The following is a 23524-nucleotide window of genomic DNA, read 5'->3' as shown; positions in this document are numbered from 1 at the left end:
CTTAAAGTCGAGAGCCACCACTGCCTGCTGGAAGGACAACTTTGTAGTCTCTCTTTCCACCTCTTTGTGGATTCCGAGAACCAAGCCTAGGCTGCCAGGCTTATGTAGTGAGTGCCCTGTGCCCATTAGCTGCTGTTTGCTTGCTTGTTGGCCTGTTTTGTTTCTGTTAGTTTTCTGTCAGTGTCACAAGCTAGAAGAAACCTCCACTGAGACATTGCCTTCAATTCAGTCTTCAATTCAGACCATCTATGCGGCATTTTCTTGACTGAAGTGAGAAAGTCCAGCCCACTGGGGATGGTGCCACCCCTGAACGGGTGCTGCTGGATGCTAGAAGAAGGAAGCCAGACAATGGTGGCGCACAGTGGTGATGCACAGTGGTGGTCCACACCTTTAATCCCACCACTTGGGAAGGCAGAGGCAGGCAGATCTCTGAGTTTGAGGTCAGCCTGGTCTACAGCGAAAGTTCCAGGACAGCTAGGGCTACACAGAGAAACCCTGTCTTGGAAAACCAAAAGAGAGAAAGAAAGCAGGCTGAGGAAGCATGGGGAGCACACCAGTGAACAGTACTCCTCCATGGTCTCTGCTTGCCCTCCTTCCAGCATCCAGGCTCCTGCCTTGGATTCCCTGGATGGTGGATTGTAAGCTATACAATGAAGTAAATCCTTTCTTCTCACACTGCTTCTGGTCATGGTGTTTATCACAGCAATGGAAACCACGACTAAGTCATGCATTTACCCCCTAAGCCATTGCCCTGGCTCACCCACTTATGTTTTGAGACAGGGTCTGTCTTAGTTAGGGTTTTACTGCTGTGAAGAGACACCATGACCAAGGCAACTCTTATAAGGACAACATTTAACTGGGGCTGGCTTCCAGGTTCTGAGGTTCAGTCCATTATCATCAAGGCAAGAAGCATGGCAGCATCCAGACATGGCGCTGGAGGAGCTGTTCTGCATCTTGTTCCAAGGGCAAATGGAAGGCTGGCTCCTCAGTGGTTCTGAAGAAGGTCTCATTGACCACCCCCACAGTGACACTCTTCCCCCCACAAGGCCACACCTACTCCAACAAGGCCACACCTCCTAATAGTGCCAAGCAGATTCAAACCACCACAGGGTCTCCCTCTGATTCTAGGAAATCAGCAATTGCATGGCCAGTGAACTCCAGGAAATCCTCCTGTCTCTGACGCCCCCACACCGCCACTGCTGGGGTACAGGCGTGCATGTACCGTGCTCAGCTTTAAAAAACTTCTTTGTATACTTATTTTTAATTTTGTGTAGGTGTGTAGTATGAGGGCCGTGGTGTGAGTGCCGTGGTGTGAGTGCCGTGGTGTGAGTGCCGTGGATGAGTGCCATGGATGAGTGCCGTGGTCAGGGTATAATTTGAAGGAGTTGATTTTCTTCCTCCACCCACTTGAGGGTTCTGGGGATTAGACTCATGTTATTAGGTTTGGGGGACAAATGCTTTTGCCCACGGATGTCCACTGTTTCCATGGGAGCTGGAGATCGGAACTCCTGTCTTCATGCTTGCACAGCAAGTACTTCACCGATTAAACTATTTTCCCAGCCCGGAGAATCAAAAACAAACCAAATAAAAAACTAAAACATACTCGGGGCTGGGGATTTAGCTCAGTGGTAGAGCGCTTGCCTCGGAAGCGCAAGGCCCTGGGTTCGGTCCCCAGCTCCGAAAAAAAGAACCAAAAAAAAAAAAAAAAAAAAAAACCATACTCGAGGTTAGCCAGGTCTACAAAGCTCATCTCCCCCACAGAGAAACCCTATCTCAAAAATAACAAAACAAACAAACAAAGCAACAACAACAACAACAAACCAAGCGAACAAACAACATTAACAATAACAACAACTTATTTAGTTTTGGTACAACTGTGGATTGAACCTAGGCATCAAACATAGAAGGCAAGTACTCTACCACTCTGCTACAACCCTAGGTTCACAACAAATATTTACAGAGGACTTCCAATGCCCCAAGAACAACACTGGTACTAGGGTACAATGGGAAACAATCATGAAACAAAATCCCAGTTTTCTCCCATATTGCATTTCTGTCAGCATAAGGGAAAAGGATGATAGACTAGAAAATGGATAAAAACTCATAGTGATGTATAGTTGCTTATAGAAACAGAGTGAAAGAGAACTGGGGCGTGGCTCAGTGGTAGAGCCCCTGCCTAGAATCCCCCAGTGAGGATCTGGGGGCGGGGCTCAGTGGTAGAGCCCCTGCCTAGAATCCCCCAGTGAGGGGCTGGGGGCGGGGCTCAGTGGTAGAGCCCCTGCCTAGAATCCCCCAGTGAGGGGCTGGGGGCGGGGCTCAGTGGTAGAGCCCCTGCCTAGAATCCCCCAGTGAGGGGCTGGGGGCGGGGCTCAGTGGTAGAGCCCCTGCCTAGAATCCTCCAGTGAGGGTCTGGGGGCGGGGCTCAGTGGTAGAGCCCCTGCCTAGAATCCTCCAGTGAGGGGCTGGGGGTGGGGCTCAGTGGTAGAGCCCCTGCCTAGAATCCCCCAGTGAGGGGCTGGGGGCGGGGCTCAGTGGTAGAGCCCCTGCCTAGAATCCTCCGTGAGGGTCTGGGGGCGGGGCTCAGTGGTAGAGCCCCTGCCTAGAATCCTCCAGTGAGGGGCTGGGGGTGGGGCTCAGTGGTATACCACTTTACTAGGTATATGGAAGGAAGGTTCTCACTTCAATATAGCAACATGAAAGAATAAAGCTGATATGCTTTGTATCGGCACTAGGGATGGAATACAGGACTTGTGCCTTCGGCTATACACTGAGTTGTACCCTTGCCTGCATAGGTAATTTTAAAAAAAGAAACGTTTTACTTTTAATTATGTGTATATGTGAGTATCTATGTGTTAGTATGTGCCCATGGGTGCTGGTACCTGTGGAAGCCTAAAGAGGACGCCAGGTTCCCTGGAGCTCGAGTCACAAGGGATCATAGATTGTCTGATGTGAGTGCTGGGAATAAAACTTGGGTCCTCTGCTAGGACAGAGGATCTCTCTGTCAACTGTTGGACCATGTAAGAAATTTTACATTCTGAATGCAATAGTTGCATTAAAAAAAATAAATCATTTTAAGAGTACCTTTTTTTAATAATCTATTTTTATTTAATGTGGGTTTAGTTTTTTGTTTTTGTTTTTGTTTTTATTTTTGTTTTTGTTTTGCCTGCACGTATGTCTGTGTAATGATATCAGATACTGGAATTACAGACAGTTGTGAATAATTGCTGAGCCATCTCTCCAGCCTGAGAGTTATCTTTTTTTTTTAAAGTAAACCCAGGCTCTTTTTTTTTTTTTTTTTTTCCCCCCGGGGCTGGGGACTGAACCCAGGACCTTGCGCTTCCTAGGCAAGCGCTCTACCACTGAGACAAATCCCCAACCCCGAGAGTTATCTTTTATATAATTTAACTTCAGGAAGCAGAATAATGACTATGGGGGGGTCAGCTTACATGACAAGAGGAAGTGTGAAGGTGAGAAGTCAAGATGCTTAGTGGGAGGTTGTCTTGGATCATTTTTCCAGGTAGGGGTGTCATTCCATGACAGTAGCACAGCTACTCCTCATCCACAGCAGCCTGAAGAGGTCACTTTCTGCGAAGATCTCTGATCGGCCAAACTGGGATTTACAGCTTCAGTGAAGAAATAAATTTCAAAATAAACAACCATGAAGCAGAGATAGTGTTTATGAAAGAGAATCAGGCATGCTGGTAGGATATGCTGGAGGAGAGGAGGCAGCGCTATCACGAGTTTGAGGCCATCTTTGCACTACACCTTTTCCTTGGGGGGGGGGGGGGAGTTAGTTCAGTGGTTAGAACAGTATTGCTCTTGCAAACGACCAGAGTTTGGTTCCCAGCACTCAGATGCTTCCCGATGCCTGTAATTCTAACTGCAGGGGATTCGGCAACACCCTTTTCTGGCTTCCTTCTCCCAAGCTTGCCAGGCCTGGTGGCGTGCTGGCAGCTGTTCGGAAGCTGGTAGCTGGCTCGGAAGCTCTACCGTGATTGTTTTCATTGGGCAGGAGATAATGGTGCTGGAGTGGCTGTCAGGGTTGGCTGTGTTCCAAGGCTGAATCAACAGGATTTCCTGCAAGACCGGATGTGGAATGTGAGTCAGGAATCCCCCTCAGAGACTCGAGGCTAAGAGCCAGATAGGACGGTGGTTCCTCTGTAGCTCCGGAAAGCAGGCTCTGCCCGGCCCTAACTGCACCTGGCACAGGGAGCACCCTGCTTGTGCTGTATGAATTCTAGTGGATGTTGTAGCCAATTTGGGGATTACATCCTGAGTGGGAGGCCTCTGGCTGACCCTGGATAACCTTGACAAGGCTCCAGCAGGTGTCAGGCCTGAGGCCAATTTTATCTCCAATCTCACATTTCTTGGCTGGATTCTCTCTTCCCTAGGATTGAAGAAAAGTAATCTCATCCACCTTCACTTTGAATTCATTTCACTGATGGCAAAGCACTCCCTGACCTTTCTGTCAGGCTGCTCTTTTGTTCTAAGAATGGAGACCAGGCATCTACATTGTAAATGGGAACCCTATCCCTATCCCTGCTCAAGTGGACTCTAGACAAACATTCAATGCACCCCTGCCTCAAGAGTGGGCGTGGGGATGTAGAGCTCAGCGGTTAAGTGCACTGGCTGCTCTTCCAGAGGAATGTTCAACTCCGGGTTCCTACTGCTCACGTCAGTTCTAGGGGGACCCCCAACATGTCCTCTTCTGATCTATGTGGGTACCAAGCACAGACATGAATGCAAACAGAACACCCTTATACAGAAAATAAAATAAATTAAAACAATTTAAGTTAATAATAAGTAATTTATTTTTTTGTTTGTTTGTTTTGAGACAAAGTCTCTCTGTACAACCCTGACTGTCTTGGAACTCACTCTGTAGACTGGGCTGGCCTCGAACTCACAGAGATCTGCTGGCTTCTGCCTCCTGAGTGCTGGGATTAAAGGCCTGCACCAACACTGCCCAGCTAAAATTATTTTTTTAGTGCTTTATTTTCATTTCATGTACATTGGTGTTTTGCTTGTATGTGTGTCTGTGTGAGGGGGTCTGATCCCCTGTAAGTGGCGTTACAGACAGTTGTGAACTGCAACGAGGGTGCTGGGAATCGAACCCAGGTCCTCTAGAAGGGCAGCCAGTGTCTTAGCTGCTGAGCCATCTCTCCACCCTCTAAAATAAAATCTTATATATACATGCATACACATGTATCAAGAAGTTCCCTGCAGGTTAGATCTCTGAGAGGGTTATTCAAGCCTGACGACCTGAATTTGGTCCAAGAAGTGTATGTGATGCATAGTGGAAGTCGAGAACTCTGGAAAGTTACCCGCCTACCTTCCCACGGGCACGCACATACATTATACATTACACACAAATGCATAATCACACACAATAATAATACATAAAAATTAAAAAGAGAGGCTAATGTGGTGATGCATACTTTTTTTAATCCCAGCACTCTGGAGGCAGAGTTCAGGGGCCAGGCTGGGGGAGCTCCAGGACAGTCAGAAATACACAGAGAGGCCTTGTCTCAAAACAAAATAAAACAAAACAGAGAGAGAGAGAGAGAGAGAGAGAGAGAGAGAGAGAGGGCAGATAGACAGCTCAGAATTAAGAACATTGGCTGCAGCTAGTTGTGGAGGCAGGTGGATCTCTGTGAGTTCGAGGACAACCTGGTTTACAGAGTTCTAGGACAGCCAGGGCTACACAGAGAAACCCTGTTTCCAAAAACAAAAACAAAACAAAACGAGAACCCAACAACAAAGGTTTTATTGGGGGCTGGATAGATGGCTCAGAGGTTAGGAGCACTGACCATTCCTCTAGAGGTCCCGCATTCAAATCCCAACAACCACATGGTGGCTAACAATCATTTGTAATGGGGTCCGATACCCTCTTCTGGTGTGTTTGAAGACAGTGACGGTGTACTCACATTTTGAATGTGTGTGTGTGTGTGTGTGAGAGAGAGAGTGTGTGTGTATGTGTGTGTGTGTGAGTGTATGTGTGTGTGTATGGGCATGTGTTTGTGTGTGTGTGTATGTGCGTGCGTGTGTGCACATGGGCATGCGTGCAGGTGTATGTGTGTTCATGTGCTAGCCTCTTGCAAGGCCATGCAGACATCACGTTCTCTTGGTCACTAAGGCTAAATCTTAACTTGGGGTTGGGCAATCTGTCTCATAATTGGACTTAAAATGATGGTGCCTTTCCTTGAGGCTTAGTTTTCCCATGAGTCTCTGTTTCCTGGGATTTCTGTAACAGTCCCCAGAAAGATGTGGCTTTGACAATAGGAACTTTCAAATTAATCTGGTGAGACAGATATGGTGGGTCAAGCTCAAAAACCCCAACATTTGGTAAGCTGAGGCACAAGAATATTGACTTTAGAGCGGCAGCCGGCTTGGGGCGGTCCTGAGCTGGGTCACATAGCTCAGGTCCCAGACTTGGGTCACACCGCGCTTTGCACCATCCTCCGGCCGTCGCTCGCAGTCTCTCCGCCACCATGCCTATGTTCATCGTGAACACCAACGTTCCCCGCGCCTCCGTGCCAGAGGGGTTTCTCTCCCAGCTCACCCAGCAGTTGACGCAGGCCACCGGCAAGCCGGCACAGTACATCGCAGTGCACGTGGTCCCGGACCAGCTCATGACTTTTAGCAGCACGAACGACCCCTGCGCCCTCTGCAGCCTGCACAGCATTGGCAAGATCGGTGGCATCCAGAACCGCAACTACAGCAAGCTGCTGTGCGGCTTGCTGTCCGATCGCCTGCACATCAGCCCGGACCGGGTCTACATCAACTATTACGACATGAACGCAGCCAACGTGGGCTGGAACGGTTCCACCTTCGCTTGAGCCCGGGCCTCACTTAACCTGCACCGCTGTTCTTCGAGCCTTGCTGCACGCAGCGTTCTGTGTTTATCCACTCGTAATGATGGTCATCTTCCAGTCGGGAGAAATAAACCGTTTGAGACCAAAAAAAAAAAAAAAAAAAAAAAAAAAAAAAAAAAAAATTGACTTTAACCTGTGCCACCACTACTCGCCTAAAATCTTTGATTTATTTTTATTTCATATGCGTTGGTGTTTCGCCTGTATGTGTGTCTGTGTGAGCTGCTATGTAGGTCCTGAGAATTGAACATGAGTTATACAGTGAAACTCAGTCTCAAAACCTATCAGTAAGCCTGGTAGTGCAGGCCTATAAACTCTGCACTTGAGGGGCTGAGGCGTAAGGATCACAGGTTCAAGGCTGGTTAGGTTAGAAAGTGAGTTGAAGGCTAGTCTGGATATTTAGTGAATCTTGACTCTAAAAATAAAAAGGACAGTGGAAGGCTTGGTCTGTATAAGAGGGTTGGACATACAGCATCTGCCTGAAATACTCCAGCAATCAGCTTGGGGACTCTATGAAGCTCACTTATTAGAAGGTATCATCAGTGCTAGGCCCTTTACTTAGCCCATACAGGGCTGTCTGTTCAATCCCCATTAGCGTGCGTACACACACACACACACACACACACACACACACACACACACCCCTGTGCATTGAGAAGTTACTTCCTTTCTCTCCACACTAATCAGCTTTCCATGTTAATGGATTTGTTTACTCTGGGCATTTGGACATTTCATATTGGAGCAGGCACTAACATGGTATTTTTATTTATATTCTATTTATTATATGGAAACAGGGTCTTGTGTAGTTGAGGATGACTCGGGTCTCCAGGTCCTCCTACCAGCACCCACATCTCTCCTTGGTGGTCCTTTGTGTCTTCCTCCCCTCCCATGGGATGCACTGTCCACGCTGTGGTGTGCATCAAAGCTCCAATTCATTTTACGGCGGGATGATTTCTGTCCGCATGGACTGATGCTTTCCTTCATCGATGGGCTGGCACAGCATCCAGGTTGACTTCTGTGAACACAGCTGCCACGGACACGTGTAGGCACGTGTGTGTGTGTGTGTGTGTGTGTGTGTGTGTGTGTACAGAAGATTTTATTTCGAGTAAATTGATAGGAGCAGCATTGCTGAGTCACAGGGTGTGTGTTTGCCTTGGTAAGGAGCTGCTTGGCTCCTTCCCAGCCTGCCTGTTCAATTTTGCTCGCCCACCTGCCGGGTCGAGAGGCTCAGCCCACGTGAGGTCACTAGTGTGTGTGTGTGTGTGTGTGTGTGTGTGTGTGTGTGTGTGTGTGATATGTATGAAGGATACATATGTCAGAAGGAGTTCAGAAGTCAGCTTTTGGAAGTCAGTTCTCTCCTTCCACCTCGTTGAGGTAGGGTTTGTTTTGTCTCTGCTTATGTACTCTGGGGTAACTGGCCTGTGAACTTCCGGTGGTTCTCTTGTCTCGGGCTCCCATCTTGCCATATGAAGATTTTTGTTTTTGTTTTGTTTTGTTTGGTTTGGTTCTAGGGATCCGCCTCAAGCTTACTTAGAAAGTTCTTCAATGGCTGGGCCATCTGGTTGGCCTGGTTTAGTTCTGTTTCAGTCATTGGATAGGTTTATGATACTCTCAATAGCATTTCTAAAAATGCTTTGATTTCTAGGCAGGATTTTACATAACCCAGGTCGGTTTTGAATCTGTCACGTAGAGCTTGAATTCCTGATCCTCTTGTGTCTACCTCCACAGTGCTGGGGTTACATATATGGGTCACAATGCCTACTTTATGTGGTGCTGGGAATTGAACCCAGGGCTTTGTGCATGTTAGGCCAGCACTCTACCAACAGAGCCACATCCCCGTCCGTTTGTCTTTACCTCTGTGGTCTTGGTAATGCCCGACACACTGCAGCTGCTTAATGTCTACAGAATAATGTGTGTTTGCTCCTAGATTAATGGAATACTCACACATCACACAAACACAGAGGAGGAAAAACTATTATCACCAGCTGAGCAAGTAATTCCAGCATTGGGGAAGTTGAGGCAGGAGGATGGTAATGAGTTCAAGGCAGCTTGGGTTATGCAGGTGAGACAAACTGACTGATTTTCCTGAAGGCCATGGCCACTATGGGTTGCACCTGCCTCTTGCAGAGGTTAAGTCTGAGAGAAGGCATCATGACATATATCCCCTGCTTGCCTACGGTGCCAGTCAGAAGTGGGGATAGTGGCCATCACACACTGTTCTCAGAGGCCATTGGCTGGACAAACTGCTCAGAGATATGAAACATACACGGCCGTTTCTCCTCTATGCCTTTAAGTACACCTTTTACTTATTGGGTGGGGACAGGGATGGACACACATGCCACAGTATGCTTATGGAAGGCAGAGGACAACCTTGTAGGTGTTGGTTCTTTCTACTATGTGGGTCTGGGGATTACACTTGGCCCATCAGGGTTGGTAGCAAGCATCTCACCTGCTCTTTCTCCAATTTTTCCTTCTTCTTTGTATTGAGAATTGAACTCAAGGCCTCACACATACTTACTGGGCAATCTACCACTGAGCCACACCCCCAGCCTCTCACTGGGGGATTCCAGGCAGGGGCTCTACCACTGAGCCACGCCCCCAGCCCCTCACTGGGGGATTCTAGGCAGGGGCTCTACCACTGAGCCACACTCCCAGCCCTTCACTGGGGGATTTTAGGCAGGGGCTCTACCACTGAGCCACACTCCCAGCCCTTCACTGGGGGATTTTAGGCAGGGGCTCTACCACTGAGCCACGCCCCCAGCCCTTTTTGCCTTTCTAGATTGGGTCTTACTTATTTGCTTGGACTGGCCTTGACCTCACTGTAGCACAGGCAAGCCGTGAATCTGTGATCCTCCTGCCTCAATCTCTTACGTATCTGGCATTAAGTCATGTGCCCCCCCCAGGCCTGGTTTAAGGGTCTTTTCTATTGTCACACTGGCCAGAAGTCTACTGTCATACTCAGTGGGTAAAAGCTCGAGTCTGCCCAGGCTAAGTACAGACAACACCAGGAATTGGCCCAGACCACTTGGCAATGGCTATTGGTGAGGAACTAAACCATCTCCCAGGGCCATGGGGCCTAGTAGGTAGAAATGAAGATTTGGAAGCACCGTCCGCAGCTCCACACCAACCTAAAGCAGGCAGTGAACTTTGCTTTAGTCTTGTCATATTCCTGGGTCCAGTCGTCTCCCTCGGAAAAACAGACAACTAGGCACCCTTCCTCATAATCTTGTAAGCACAAAGTAATTTCTCAGAAACTGGATGTAGAAACACACTGCAATCCCTGATCTTGGGGGTGGGAGTCAAGACTCCTCCTTAAAAATCCAGGAGCTGAGCTGGAACTTGTGGCTCGCCCCTTAATCTCAGCACTTGGGAGGGAGGGTTAGGTGAGTTCCAGGTTAGGCAAAACTACACAGTGAAGCCATCTCCCAAAACCAAACCAAACCAAACCCAGGGCTGGGTGTGTGCGCTGGCACAGCTGGCAGACTCAGTGCTGTTAGGTGCAGTCACTGAGTAGCATTTTGGAGCGAGTGTTTCATCGGGGGAACTGTTATCCCTCACAGTGTTGGTGGCCCTGTGTGGGCAGAAGTATGTCTAACGTATGCTTAGCTCTCTGCTTTTCTCAGACAAATGTGATGTTGTTGACTGACTCCCTGATGGACCAAGGGCAAGGCTTCCGAAGGGTCCCTGGCTCCCCGGGCAGACAGACAAGGGTCAGACAGCCAGGCCAGGCAGGACCACAGGTTTATTGGGGGCTGCACACACGCACACTCACAGCATCACACAATAATGGCACAGTTACTCGGGACATCACGGTGGCCTCTGCCATCCACGTAGGGCCCAGAGGCAGTGGGTTCTGGCCTCCTCCCCTGTGGCCTAGACCCTGCTGGGTCACTCCTCTGGGCCAGCTGAGGAAGGGAGGGGGCTGCTGGGGTGGGCCTCGAGCCTGGCAGGGGACGAGCAGGCAGGTTGGCCCAGCAGGCCGGGCTGGGCGGAGGCCCGCCTCACTCCAGCGACTGCAGCATCAGCAGCTGCTTCAGCACCTTCGTCTGGCTCGTCTCTCGGATCTCTCCTGCCAGGAACATCTCATCTACCACCGTGTAAACCTGGGCAAGGAAGGAGGGCAGGAAAAGCTGGGGTGAGGGAGGGGTGCCAAGTGGGTAGACCCTGAGCAGAGAAACAGCATGGGGAGAGTGTGGGGTGTGTGGGGTGCCTGGGACACATCCCTACAGCCACTTCTTGCCCTCTTTCCCACAAGCCTACCTTGTAGAAGTTGAACACCAGGTCCAGTTCACAGACATTGTGGAAGTATTCATTTAACACCTGAGCAAGGGAGAAGACGACCAGTGATAAGAGACAGGCACAGACAAGGTTGGCTCTGTGACCAGCAGGGCTCGCTGTGCAAAACTGAGTTTGAACCCTGTATCCCATGGTGGGATGAGAGAACCAACTCCCAAACCTGTCCTCTGATTTCCATGGGTGAGCCATGGAAGGTACATGTGTGCCTACATGAGCACACACATCGCAGATGCTGGGCACACACAGCGATATGAAACAAGACAGGCCTGGAGGCCCAGGATGTAGTTCAGTGTCTGCCAAGCTCTGGGAAGCCCTGGGTCCCATTTCCAGCACAACATAAAACCTGCCCCGTGGAGGTAGAGGCAGGAATCCAAGGCCATCCCTGGCTATATAGCAAGATTGAGGTCAGCTGGGGCTCTATGAGACCTGTCTCAAAAAAGGTGTGTGTGTGTGAGAATGTGCAACTGGAGAGATGGCTCGATGGTTAAGAGCACAGGTTGTCCTTCTAGAGGACTCAAAATACAGTTTCCAGCATCCACATCAGGTGGCTCACAACTGCCTGCAAGTCCAACACCAGGGGGTCTAATATCCAATGCTTTTTGGGTCCTCGGGTGCCTGCACATACACTGTACTTGTACACACAACACATACAGGCACACATGCATGTGTGCGCACACCATTGTACAAGCACAGTCACACCATGACTATAATCAAAGGTGAAGCCGGGTAGTGGATGGGCAGATAGTGGAGGTCCTTGGCTGGAGCAGATGAGAGAGGTGAGGAGGGAGAGGCAGATTAGAAAGACAGACCCATGCACAGAGAGGGAGGCTGGGGGTAGCGGTTGGGGGGACGAGTGGCCACCCCAGCACTCCAGGGCCTCCTAGGCCGGCACCTGACTCACTTCTACGAAGTTGTGGATGGCCTCAAGATAGGCCAGATTGTTGTCGTTGACGTCAACGCAGATGCAGAAGTAGAGGCCAGCGTAGCGCCGGTAGATGATCTTGAAGTTCCGGAACTGTGGGCAGAAAGGAGTCAGGTCTGAGCCTGGCAGAGTGGGCCAGATGCCATCTGTTCCACCACGTGTGTGAGCCCAGGCATGGCTGTTCCTGCCTGGGCGAAGGGACAGAGTAGTGACAGCAGCAGAGGGTCACTCACCCAGGCGGTGGGATGGAAATCCCAGGGTTGGCAGGGAGGACTGGGTTTTGGGGGTTCAGGACAGTACCCTAATCCCTTTCATCCTGGGAGTCAGGGAGGTCTCCTGAAGGAGGGTACTGTGAGCTGAGAGCTGGAAGACAGGGGAGTTCCAGGCACAGGGAACAGATTGTGAAGGAGCCAGGGCAGGGACTGTGACTAGGCCTGGCAGCAGTACGGGGCTAAGGCAGGAGGATCACAGGTTTGAAGGAAGTCTGGGTTATGTAGTGGGCCCTAACTCAATGCAAAACAGAAATAGGTTTCAGCTGGTTTGTTGTTTTGGCATGGAATCTACCAGGTAGCCCAGGCTGAGACTGCATTGGCTATGTAGCTGAGGATGGACCTGAACCTCTCATCCTCGTTCCTCCACTTTCCTGGTTCTGGGATCACAGACATGCAGCACTACACTTGGCTCAAAGACTCAGGAGGCTGAGAGGAAGGCATTTCAGCTCAGCCTGGGCAGCATAAACAAACAAACAAAACACAGAAGTTCTTACTTTGGGGCATTCTGAACTTTAGAGTTCTAGGTAATGGACGCTCAACTCACATATGTAAATATTAGAATAATGCTCACATTGCTCCAGACAGACCTGTGCTGGGGTCGACTTAATGCTATGCATGTACACTGAATAAAGACAAAGACAGATGCACAGGGGCTGGGGCATGTCTCAGTGGTAGAGCCCCTGCCTAGAATCCCCCAGTGAGGGGCTGGGGGCGTGGCTCAGTGGTAGAGCCTCTGCCTGGAATCCCCCAGTGAGGGGCTGAGGCTGTCAGTGGTGGAGCCCTGCCTAGTATGCATGAGGCTCTGTGTTCTGGCCTCAGCACAGTGAAGGAACAAAAGGAGTGCAGAGTTAACACAGGTAAGGATGTGCACATTGGGATGTGGCTGGTGTTTAGCCAAACCCTAGTTCTCTGGGATGTGTGTAGAGCACCATCTGGTGATAACTGTGGTGAACTACATATTTTATGGGTCCTGGAATTTTTATTTTTTTCAGCTCAGCTCATTTTTAAAGATATTATTTTGCTCGTTATTTATGTATTATTTGTAGAGACAAGGCTTCTCTATACAACTCTGCTTTGGAACGTTATATACAGACCAGACTAGCTTCAACTCTTTCCTGATCTTTCCACCTCAGAGACAAAGACAGAAGGTAACCAGGACTACAGAGACTGTCTAAACCAGGAGAAAAAGCTGTGTGGTGGTGGCAAACGCCTTTAATCCCAGCACTCAGGAAGCAGAGGCAGGAGAATCTGAGTTTGAGGCCAGCCTGGTCTACAGAGTGAGTGAGTTTCCCAAGAGCCAGGGCTGCACAGAGAAACCCTGTCTTGAAAAAGTAACTCCTGGCCCCCACTCCCTAAAAGAAACAGGCCGGGAGCAGCTCATCCACAGTCTCACTATGCAACAAAGAGGCAGGCGTCATGCCACATGCTCTCGTCTTAGTGCTGGCGGCTGGGACAGGCAGCTCGCTGGAGTTTTCTGGTCTGTCAGGTTAGACTAACCAGTGCGCGCCAGGCCATAATGAGAGATCCTTATCTCAAAACACAAGGTAGACAGCTTCTGAGGAATGGCCCTCAAGGTTGACCTCTGGCCTCTGCACTCTGCCCTGTCACACACATAAACACACAGAGGAATTCAGTGCCTGTGTTACAGGCATGCACCGAGGTGTTAGGGCTACAGGTATATACTACAATGTTAGAGTTGCAAGGATGCACTTTTCCCCCTCAAGATAGTGTGTATGTAGCCCATCTTGGACACAAACTCACCATGTAGCTACGGAACCGTCTTGCCTCTGCTTCTCAAATGTCGGATTAGAGGCAGAGGCTACCACCCCTATGTGATGCATTCTGGGCAAGCACTTTACCAACTGAACCCCAGCCTCAGCCTTCCATGTGACTTTATTTTTGCAGACAGGGTTTCAATATGTAGCTCAGGCAGGCTAGAAACTCTCTATGGAGACCAGGCTAGCCTTGAACTCATAGAGATTGGCTGCTTCTACCTCCTTGATGCTGGATTAAGGGTGTGAGCCATCAGTCCTAGTAGCCACCAAGTTTCTTTTTTTTTTTTTTTTTCAGTGCTGGGGACCGAACCCAGGGCCTTGCGCTTGCTAGGCAAGTGCTCTACCACTGAGCTAAATCCCCAACCCCAGCCACCAAGTTTCTTAAGAGTATGAGCACTGGGGGATGGGGATTTAGCTCAATGGTAGAGGGCTTGCCTAGCATGCGCAAGGCCCTGAGTTCGGTCCCCAGCTCCGAAAAAAAGAAAAAAGAAAAAAGAAAAAAAAAAGAGAGTATTAGCACTGTCACTATTCCCAGCTCAGGACTTAGCACGTGGCCGACTTCAAGTGGCATCTGCTCAGTGTCATCTCAGTTCAAGGCAGCACCGGGGACACCGTGAGACATGCTCAGAGTGCAATGGGGGTCCTGAGCTGTCCCTAGATGGGAAGGACCTGGGATGAAATGGCATGCACCTGGCTGTGCTTCTTCACTGTCCCAGCGAGTCCCCGAGCCTGGGTACCCACGACATGCTCAAACTCCATTTTCATTTCCTTCTCCAGACTCTCCCACATTGGTGACTGCCACTCTACACACACCTCTACAGAATGAGAGCAGACACCAACCTCCTGCTTCTCACCCCCAATCTGCTTTGTGTGTGTGAGTGTGAGTATGAGTGTGTGAGTGTGTGTGTGTGTGAGAGTGTGTGTGTGAGTATGAGTGTGTGAGAGTATGTGTGTGTGAGTGTGTGAGAGTATGAGTGTGTGTGAGTATGAGTATGTGAGTGTGTGTGTGAGTATGAGTGTGTGAGAGTATGAGTGTGAGTATGAGTGTGTGAGTATGAGTGTGAGTATGAGTGTGTGAGAGTGTGAGTGTGAGTGTGTGAGAGTGTGAGTGTGTGAGTGTGTGAGAGTATGAGTGTGTGTGAGTATGAGTGTGTGAGTGTGTGTATGTGTGAGAGTATGAGTGTGAGTGTGAGTGTGTGTGAGTATGAGTGTGTGAGAGTGAGTATGTGTGAGAGTGAGTATGAGTGTGTGAGAGTGAGTATGAGTGTGTAAGTGTGAGTATGAGTGTGTTAGACTGTGTGTGTGAGTGTGTTAGAGTGTGAGTATGAGAGAGAGAGAGAGAGAGTGTGTGTGTGTGTGTGTGTGTGTGTGTGTGTGTTAGAAGAACGGGGCCATCCAGCTGGGAACTCATATGAGAGCCGCCCACCCCTGCTGCGATGCTGTTTCATCACCAGCATCCCTTTGTGTGACACTGGTCCTACCTTGAAGGTCTCCTGCTTCTGCTCTTGCTTCTTTTTTTTTTTTTTTTTTTTTTTTGGTTCTTTTTTTCGGAGCTGGGGACCGAACCCAGGGCCTTGCACTTCCTAGGTAAGCGCTCTACCACTGAGCTAAATCCCCAGCCCCCTGCTCTTGCTTCTTAAAGGGGATCCCAGCCAAGTGTGGTGGTACAGCCTTGTAATCCCAGCACCAAGGAGGCTGAGGCTGGAGGATTATGAGTTTGAAGCCAGCCACGAGATGGACTAGACCTGTGTTCCCCTGCACTCAGGTGGCTGAGGCAGGAGGACTGCTGCAAGTTCAAGGTAAGCCTGGACTACATGGTGACTTTCAGGCTAGCCTGGGCTGCAGAGTGAGACCCTGTCTCAAAAAGGCAAAACCCAGGTAACCTGGACATTTGGGAGGTAAAGGCAAGTGAATCAGGAATTCAAAGCTATTCTCAGCTGGATAGTTTGAGGCAGGCTGGAGGCACACAAGGCCCTGTTTTTAAAAATGAATACACAGAAAAACAACGTAAAGTTGACACTAAAAAACTATGGCAGCAGATAGAGGCACTTTGCAAGCCTGGCCCCAAGGTCCATCCCTTGAGCCTACAGAAAGGTGGAGGGAGAAACTGGGTCCACCAAGCTGTCCTCTGACCTCCACACACATACACACTGTGGCGCACATGCTCTCCCCCACAACAGTAAATAAGTACCCAGACAGATGGGGGATCCTGGAAGTTTGTGCCATCTCATGTCCCCCTGCTCAAAACCGTTCTGTGGCTCTGGCTACTAAGTATGCCAGAAGATCTCGGGACCTCAGTCAGCCACAGATTCTCCTCGCCTGCCCCTCCTGGAACTCTCCACCCTCGCTTCTGCCTCAGGGTTTTTGCACCTGCTCCTCCCCTGAGGCTTGGAATGTTCCGGGCTCTGAAAACGTCTCTTCCCTCAGCCCTTCAGATCTTGGCGGAAGGTCACCTGAGTGAACCAGGTTTGTGGGTGTGTGGAGGATCCGAACTCGACTCCTCACGAAGGAGTACTCTTTACTCACTGAGCCACGCCCACAGCCCCTGAAAGAGAAACCCAGCTAAAAGCGTGGATTAGAGTGGATAGAGGAGGGGGTTGGGGATTTAGCTCAGTGGTAGAGCGCTTGCCTAGCAAATGCAAGACCCTAGGTTCGGTCCCCAGCTCCGAAAAAAAGAAAAAGAAAAAAAAAAAAAGAGTGGATAGAGGAGGTGGAGGGAGGGGTGTGGTGCTGGAGGCAGAGGTGCCAGGGAAGTAGGGGGTTGAAAAGGCACGGGAAGGGTGTCAGTCACCTCCACAAAGTTGGTGTGCTTGGCATCCCTGACGGTGACCACGGCGTGCACTTCCTCGATCAACTTCTGCTTCTCGTCATCATCGAACTGCATATACCACTTGGCCAGGCGTGTCTTGCCTGCCCGGTTCTGGATGAGAATGAATCGGATCTAGAGCAAGCAGGGGAGGAGATGGGGAGATGAGTGGAGGCAGGGTGGAGTGGGGAGACTCGGGACTACGACGACGGACACAGGTCAGGGTGGGCTCCACGAGACAGCCTATGGGAGAGATGGCGGGGCCCAGGCTGGACATGGGCTGCAGTCTCGCTTCCACTGAGTGGCTGACCAAGTCCCAGGCTCCAGTTCATCTTATATCCATCTTTGATACCACCACATTACCCTCAAATCAAGCTGTCCAAGATGCTCCACCTTATCGGGGATCGGGGATCGTTTCTGGTGCTGGGGAAACACTGTGGGCCTTGTGTGAACCAGGCAGGAGCTGAGCCACACCTGCAGCTGCTCTCTGGGGGATTCGGGACAAGTGCTTTTGCTGAGCCAGGCCACACTGTGGGATGACAAGCACTACCACTGAACAAGTCATAAGCCATCTGTCTCACTGTTGGCCACATAAGTACTCAATCCATATTTATATATTTATATTTAGACTTCGTGTGTTTGAGAGTTCCTACTACATGCCTTTTTTTTTTTTTTTTTTTTTTTTTTTGGAGATCGTGTCTCCTGCAGTCCAGAATGGCTTCAAATTTACTATATGGCCAAGCAGACCTTGAACTCCTGCTCTTCTTGTTTCCACTTCCCAAATGCCAGGGTCATAGGCAGGTAACAGAGCTCGGCTGTATTTGGTTACTTGTGTTCCTATGTGTACTTGCGTGCAGGTGCCCATAGAGACCAGAAGCATCAGACCTCTAGGAGCTAGCACTCCGGGTGGCTGTGAATGGGTCCACCCGATGTGGGAGCTGGGACCAAGCCTGGATCCTCTGCAGGAGCAGTCAGTGCTCTTAACTGCTGAGCCATCTCTCCAGCCCTTGTTTTTCTGTTTGTTTGTTTGTTTGTTTTTTTAAAGACAGGGCCTCCCTATGCAGCCTAGGTTTGCTAAGAACTTGCGGCAATCCCCCTGCCTCAGCCTCTCAAAGTTCTGAGATTACAAGTGTGGGCCACTATGACTGGGTTTACTGGTGCTTGGGTGGAATCCCCAGACCCTGGAGGCAGAGGCAGGAGGATTACTGTAAGTATGAGGCAAGCTTAAGCTTAGTTTACATACTGAGTTCCAGACCAGCTGAGGCTACAATACCAAACCCGGTCTCAAAACAAAACAAAACAAAACAAAAGTCGGACACCACAACTTCACCCCTGCAAATGTTCTGAGAAACCCCTTAGCCCATTCACGGCGTGCAAGTCACTGCTGATTCTGGCATGCTTCCTTCCTCTCATTTTGCCAGGAACGACCTGGAACTCACCGTGACCTGGGCAAGCCCGAAAGCGCTGCAGCTGCAGGCCTATCCCACCCACTTCCCGATTACAGGCCAGCGCTGCTCCACTGACGGATCTCCACCACCTCACTCATTCACGCGTCTTCAGCTCATGGACAACCGTACAGCCTGCACTTCCGGGCTACAGTGAGAAACGGCATACAAGTCTCTGTGTATGGCTTGGTTTCTGGCTAGCTACTAGAGCAGAACCGCTGGGCTGCTGGCAAACTGTCCGTCCTCTCCGGGAGGTGTTAGAGAGCTTTCCGGCATCTGGTGCTTGCTTGCTTGTGTGGAAGTCAGAAGGTTTTGAGGGGGGCCATTTGTCCCTTCCCACCTTGGGTTCCTGGTATAAAACTCAGGTTGTCGGGACTATGTGACAAGTGCTTTTATCCTCAGAGCCACTTCAACCATGGTGTTTGTTGTTTTGTTGAATTCCCGGCTGGAACCTGGAGCCTCGCACCTTCTAGGCAGAGCAAGTGGGCCTTCTTGACACTTAAATATGCAAACTGTTGAGGGCCTCAGTGTACTGCACCGTGAGCTGTGCCTGAGCTCTGCCCTGAGCTGCACTGTGATCCTGAGCTGCACTGTGATCCGTAAAACACAAAAGAAAAACCACCCACAGGGGGTCTGACTCAGACCACACATTCTGTGTTAACCTGACTACCTTCTGTCTGGCTCAGAAGGTCACCTGTCAGAGAGCAATTCTGAAAGCTGAATGAGTCAGGTGGACTTGGTGGCACAGGCCTATCGGCCCAGCTTTTTGGGAGGCTGAGGCAAGAGGATCATAAGTTCAAGGACTGCCTAGGCAGCTTGGTGAGATGAGAGGATGAATGCTTGCTTGCTTACTATGCTCCAGGCCTGGGGCTCAGTCCCCAGTACTACAGGAAACAAAACAACTGAGTTAAAGCCATAAGTGCTCAGCACAGTCCCCAGTCCCACTGAGTCCCCAGTAAAATGAGCAATCATGTGACCTAGTCCAGTGGTCTTCAACCTTCCTAATACTTTTGGGGGTTCCTCATGTTGTGGGGACCCCCAACCATAAAATTTTTGTTACTACTTCATAACTGTAGTTTTGGTACTGTTATGAATCAGAATATAAATATCTGTGTTTTCTGATGGTCTTAAGTGACCCCCATGATGGGCACTGAACCCCCAGAGGGGACATGATGGTTGAGAACCGCTACCCTAGATGCATTCAGTCAAGCAGCTGAGAGCACACACTCTGAGCCAGAAAACACTGGAGTACTAACAGGCAGTGGCTTTATGTTCATGGGCAGGTCCCTTAACCCTGTGGGCCTCAGCTTCCCCTTCTATGTAATGGTCATAATGGGGCTCCCTCCTTCATTAGACCAATGAATAGGGTAATATCGATACGAGGCCCAGCAGATGGCTGCTATATGCTACACGTCACACAACCCCAGCCTGTAAAGTGTGTCCTATCATTTCACTTTCAGAAACTCATGCCCCAGCCATCCAGTGATGCACATCTGTGATTGTAGATACCGGGAACGCTAAGACCAGGAGGTTGGGAGTTCAAAGGCAGCCTGGAATACCTGCAAGACCCTGTCTAAGGAGACGAAGAAGAGAAGAAAAGAGAGAGAGAGAGAGAGAGAGAGAGAGAGAGAGAGAGACCGACAGACAGACAGACAGAAGGAGGGTGAGTATTTAGTAGGTACGGGCTCAGGTTGCCAGGCCAAAGACCCAAGTTTGACCCCTGAGACCCCCACATAGTGGAAGGAGAGGGCTGACTCCACACGTCACTTCGGACCTCCACATATGTAACATAAAATGAATAAAACACAAGAAAGGACTGAGGTGTAGTTCAGTGGCAGGAGATGTGTTTGACTTACTACCACATACAAGGCTCTGAGTTTCATCCTCAATAAAAAGGGGAGGGGAGGGGGGTGTGCAGATCGGGTGGAAGAAAAAGGAGGGAGGAGAGAGAAACCACAAGGCTGGGAATTTAGCTGAATGAGTAAAGTACTCATGCAGCATGCCCAAGACCCCAGGTTCAATCCTCTGCCAGGGTTCAATCCTAGGTACTGGGGGGGGGGGGATGAAAAAAGAGAAAATCAGGGCTCAAAGTTTCCCTGCTGGGAAGCCTAGCTTTGAGCCCTGTCTGTCCAGACATATATACTCTTGCCCATTTTACAGATGATAAAGCTAAGACCCAAGGAAAGCATTTATCACAACCAGAAAGCAGAGCTAGTTCCTCAAAGTCTTTACCCTGAGCGCTGGATTCTTTCCTGGCCTCCATGGTCTTCTCTGAGCCTCATTCTTTACTCAATCCATCTGCCTTACTTAACCTAAGCAGAAAACCACCAACAGGATGTTACATGCTCCTTCCAAGAACTACTTCTGCTGAGCCAGGGAAACCCAGTTCTGGGCAGCTCAGGAAGGGAAGGGGTGGGCAGAGGCAGGCTAGAGCAGAGCCCGGCACATAAGCATAAGCGAAGAATAGCTGGAAGCAGGGCTGAGTTAAGCCTTCTGTGTCCTACCCCTGACCCCCAACCAATATATCTTTCTGTTTCCCTCAGTGAGAACCATTCCACTCCTGGGAACACATCTGAGAAGCCCCTAGTCCCTATATCCATGTGCTGCACCCTCAGGGAGCCTTCCGGCCATCACAGCCACCTCCCCTGATGTTCCGTTGTAACTTCCATCCCCCAACCTCCACCCCGCGCGCACCTTTGGCCCCACTCTGTGAAACTTCACCCAACCTTCATTACAAGCATCCCTTCTCCCTGTCCAAGGCTGGCTTCCCTTGTTACAAAGGTCGAATCGAAGCTACAAGTCCTCTACTCACCTCCTGTTCTGACATCTCTCTCCCAAGTCTTCTTCCCCAAGTCCCTATCCAAAGAACTCTTAGTTCCAAAAGGCCCATCTTGAAGGCGGAGGTTCCCCTAAATGCAGTGCTTAGTCCTTGCTCTCAAAGCTCCCCTCCTCAAATGTCATGCCTCCAAGCCTACTCTGCACCCCAGACTTCTCTGTGGAAGAGAAGCTTCCCCCATTTTCTCCTAGAATCCACTTTCTACTGCTAGAGCCCTCACTCTTTTTTTTTTTTGCAGCAACCTAACCCTAAAAGTACAGGGGCCGACTTCCGGTCTCCAGGGTCCTCTTCTTCCCCTGGCCATATCCAACTTCCCAACACTAGCTCTCCTTAAAACCAGCTCCTTCCTTCTCCTAAGGAACCCTCCCTACACTGTCTGTAGAGTCTCCAGCTCTTCTCCATCATCCCTTCCTCATCTCCAATATCTTCTCCCGCCTCTGTGGTTTCAAAATCTCCCCCAAAAGTCTCCACCAGGGCAGTCCCTCCCCTGGACACTCTTTCCCCTCCAAATCCTTTGCTTGGAACCATAAGCACACCCCGCAGCGCAGCGTCGAGCCCCTAACCCCCATTCCTGACCCGAATTCCGAGAACCTGCGCCCGGCCCGGATCATCCGCGGCAAGAGGAAGCTTGTCAGCTCCAAACCGAAACCCCGGGGACCGTATATGAACCCTCCCTCTGCCTGTCCCCGGTACGACGCTCCCCCCGTTACCATGGCGACCCCTGTCTGGACCCCAGAGGCCCGGGTCCCGCTGTAACTGGGCGGCTCCGGCTCTGCTTGCAGTTGTGGGGCCCAGGGCTAAAACTGACTTCCGGCAGGAGAACCCGCCTTCCTCTTCAGGCACGGCCCTCTGGGAGTTGTAGTTTAAACGCATGCGTTGGCAAGTAAAGGTGGCCCCGGACTAGACGGCTTCCCAGCATGCTCTGCGATTGCCCTTTTCCTATCAAGAGAGCTAGCCTCCAAATGCATGCACCAAATGCATTGTGGATGAAGGTCTCTGTATAAGGACAATTTCCATAGGTTAAAAGTAGGCTGAGTGAGCGTTGCATTTCGGGAAATGTGGTTCTAGTGCTCCTCCATCCCAAAGCTATCCCTAAGGGCATGCTGGGAATAGAAGTTTTATTCTTTTGAGCTTTGTTTTAAATTATAATATATAATCTGCTTTCATAATATTTTCCCTTTACCATTAGCTTACTTCTTTCTCTTCCACCAAAATCCTTTCTTTCCCCAAATGTTCCTATTTTCGGTATTTTTTTTTTTTTTTAGGGCATGTGGCATTTATCTGGGGTTGCAGATAGGACGTTACTTACTCGGGTGAGGGCATCTTTTAACTGAATACACTACTGGGAATATGACTCACCCACTGCGACTGGTGAAAAATTAAAAATTTTTCACATACTTTATGTATTTGAGTTCTTATCTGCATGTATGTAAGTGTGCGTGCAGTGTCCACAGAGGTAGAAGAGAGCATAAGAACCTAGGAGTTTGGGAGCCGAATCTGCAAGAGCAGCAAGAGCTCTTAAACACTGAGTCTTCTCTCCAGCATCTCAACCCCTTCCTAAACTGTGGTGAAATGTTGATGGGCCCAGTCTCCTACAGGCCTTGAGCAGTAACTCACAGCTGCTATTAAGTTCATGACATTATCTCTTTCACGTTCAGAAGGCATGTTTCACCCTTCTCTCCAGTGATTTTGTTTTTTTAAACTCAGAATTTTATGTAGCCCAGACAGGCCTAGAACGAGCCTTGTAGGGGAGGATCTACTGGAGTCCTGATCCTCCAGCTTTGCTTCCCAAGGGGCTACATTAGAGGCATATGTCACCGCACCAGTCTCAGGAACAGTGGGTTGGTTATTTAATTGTTTGTTTGTTTGTTTGTTTATTTAGACAGGGTTTCTCTGTGTAGCCCTGGCTGTCTTGGAACTCACTCTGTATACCAGGCTGGCCTTGAACTCAGAGATCTGCCTGCTGGGATTTAAGGTATGCACCACCACTGCCCAGCAGAAATAGTCTTAACAAGAAATTACCCTGTAGACCTAAAAATGTAACTGTCTTTCTATGCTTATGCAATGCTCTATTTAGTTGAGCCTAGGGATATATGTTTTCTTATAAATATAAATACATAAGTACATAAAATAAAGATAGGAATTGGACAGACACAGTGTCTGTAAATCCATGGAAATGAATTGTTATGGATTTGAGGCTATCCTGTGTTCTATAGAGACTCTGGCTAGCCTGGATTACAGAGTCAGACTTTGTCTCAAAAATATAAAAACTGCACCAGGCAAATAGATCAATGGATAAAGAC

At 49.7% G+C, this 23524-nt stretch overlaps 2 protein-coding genes across 2 annotated transcripts; one reads left to right on the top strand and one right to left on the bottom strand.

The window, feature by feature from the left end:
• Nucleotides 1–5992: 5992 nt before the first annotated feature.
• Nucleotides 5993–6995, top strand: Mifl2 (macrophage migration inhibitory factor like 2). The gene has a single exon (XM_039100834.2). The coding sequence runs from the start codon at nt 6489–6491 to the stop codon at nt 6834–6836; it is 348 nt and encodes a 115-aa protein (XP_038956762.1). The 5' UTR covers nt 5993–6488; the 3' UTR covers nt 6837–6995.
• A 3599-nt stretch (nt 6996–10594) lies between these two features.
• On the bottom strand, nt 10595–22001 carry Ap2s1 (adaptor related protein complex 2 subunit sigma 1). Its single transcript, NM_022952.2, has 5 exons — nt 21932–22001; nt 16926–17075; nt 12067–12180; nt 11130–11189; nt 10595–10972 (listed from the first exon to the last, which is right to left on the bottom strand). The coding sequence occupies exons 1-5, from the start codon at nt 21932–21934 to the stop codon at nt 10871–10873; spliced, it is 429 nt and encodes a 142-aa protein (NP_075241.2). The 5' UTR covers nt 21935–22001; the 3' UTR covers nt 10595–10870.
• Between the last annotated feature and the right edge of the window lie 1523 nt (nt 22002–23524).

The sequence above is a fragment of the Rattus norvegicus genome, chromosome 1, assembly GCF_036323735.1.
Source record: "Rattus norvegicus strain BN/NHsdMcwi chromosome 1, GRCr8, whole genome shotgun sequence".
In the NCBI taxonomy this organism is placed as follows: Eukaryota; Metazoa; Chordata; class Mammalia; order Rodentia; family Muridae; genus Rattus; species Rattus norvegicus.
Note: the sequence above shows the minus strand (reverse complement) of the source record. Positions and strands in the feature narration are given on the sequence as shown.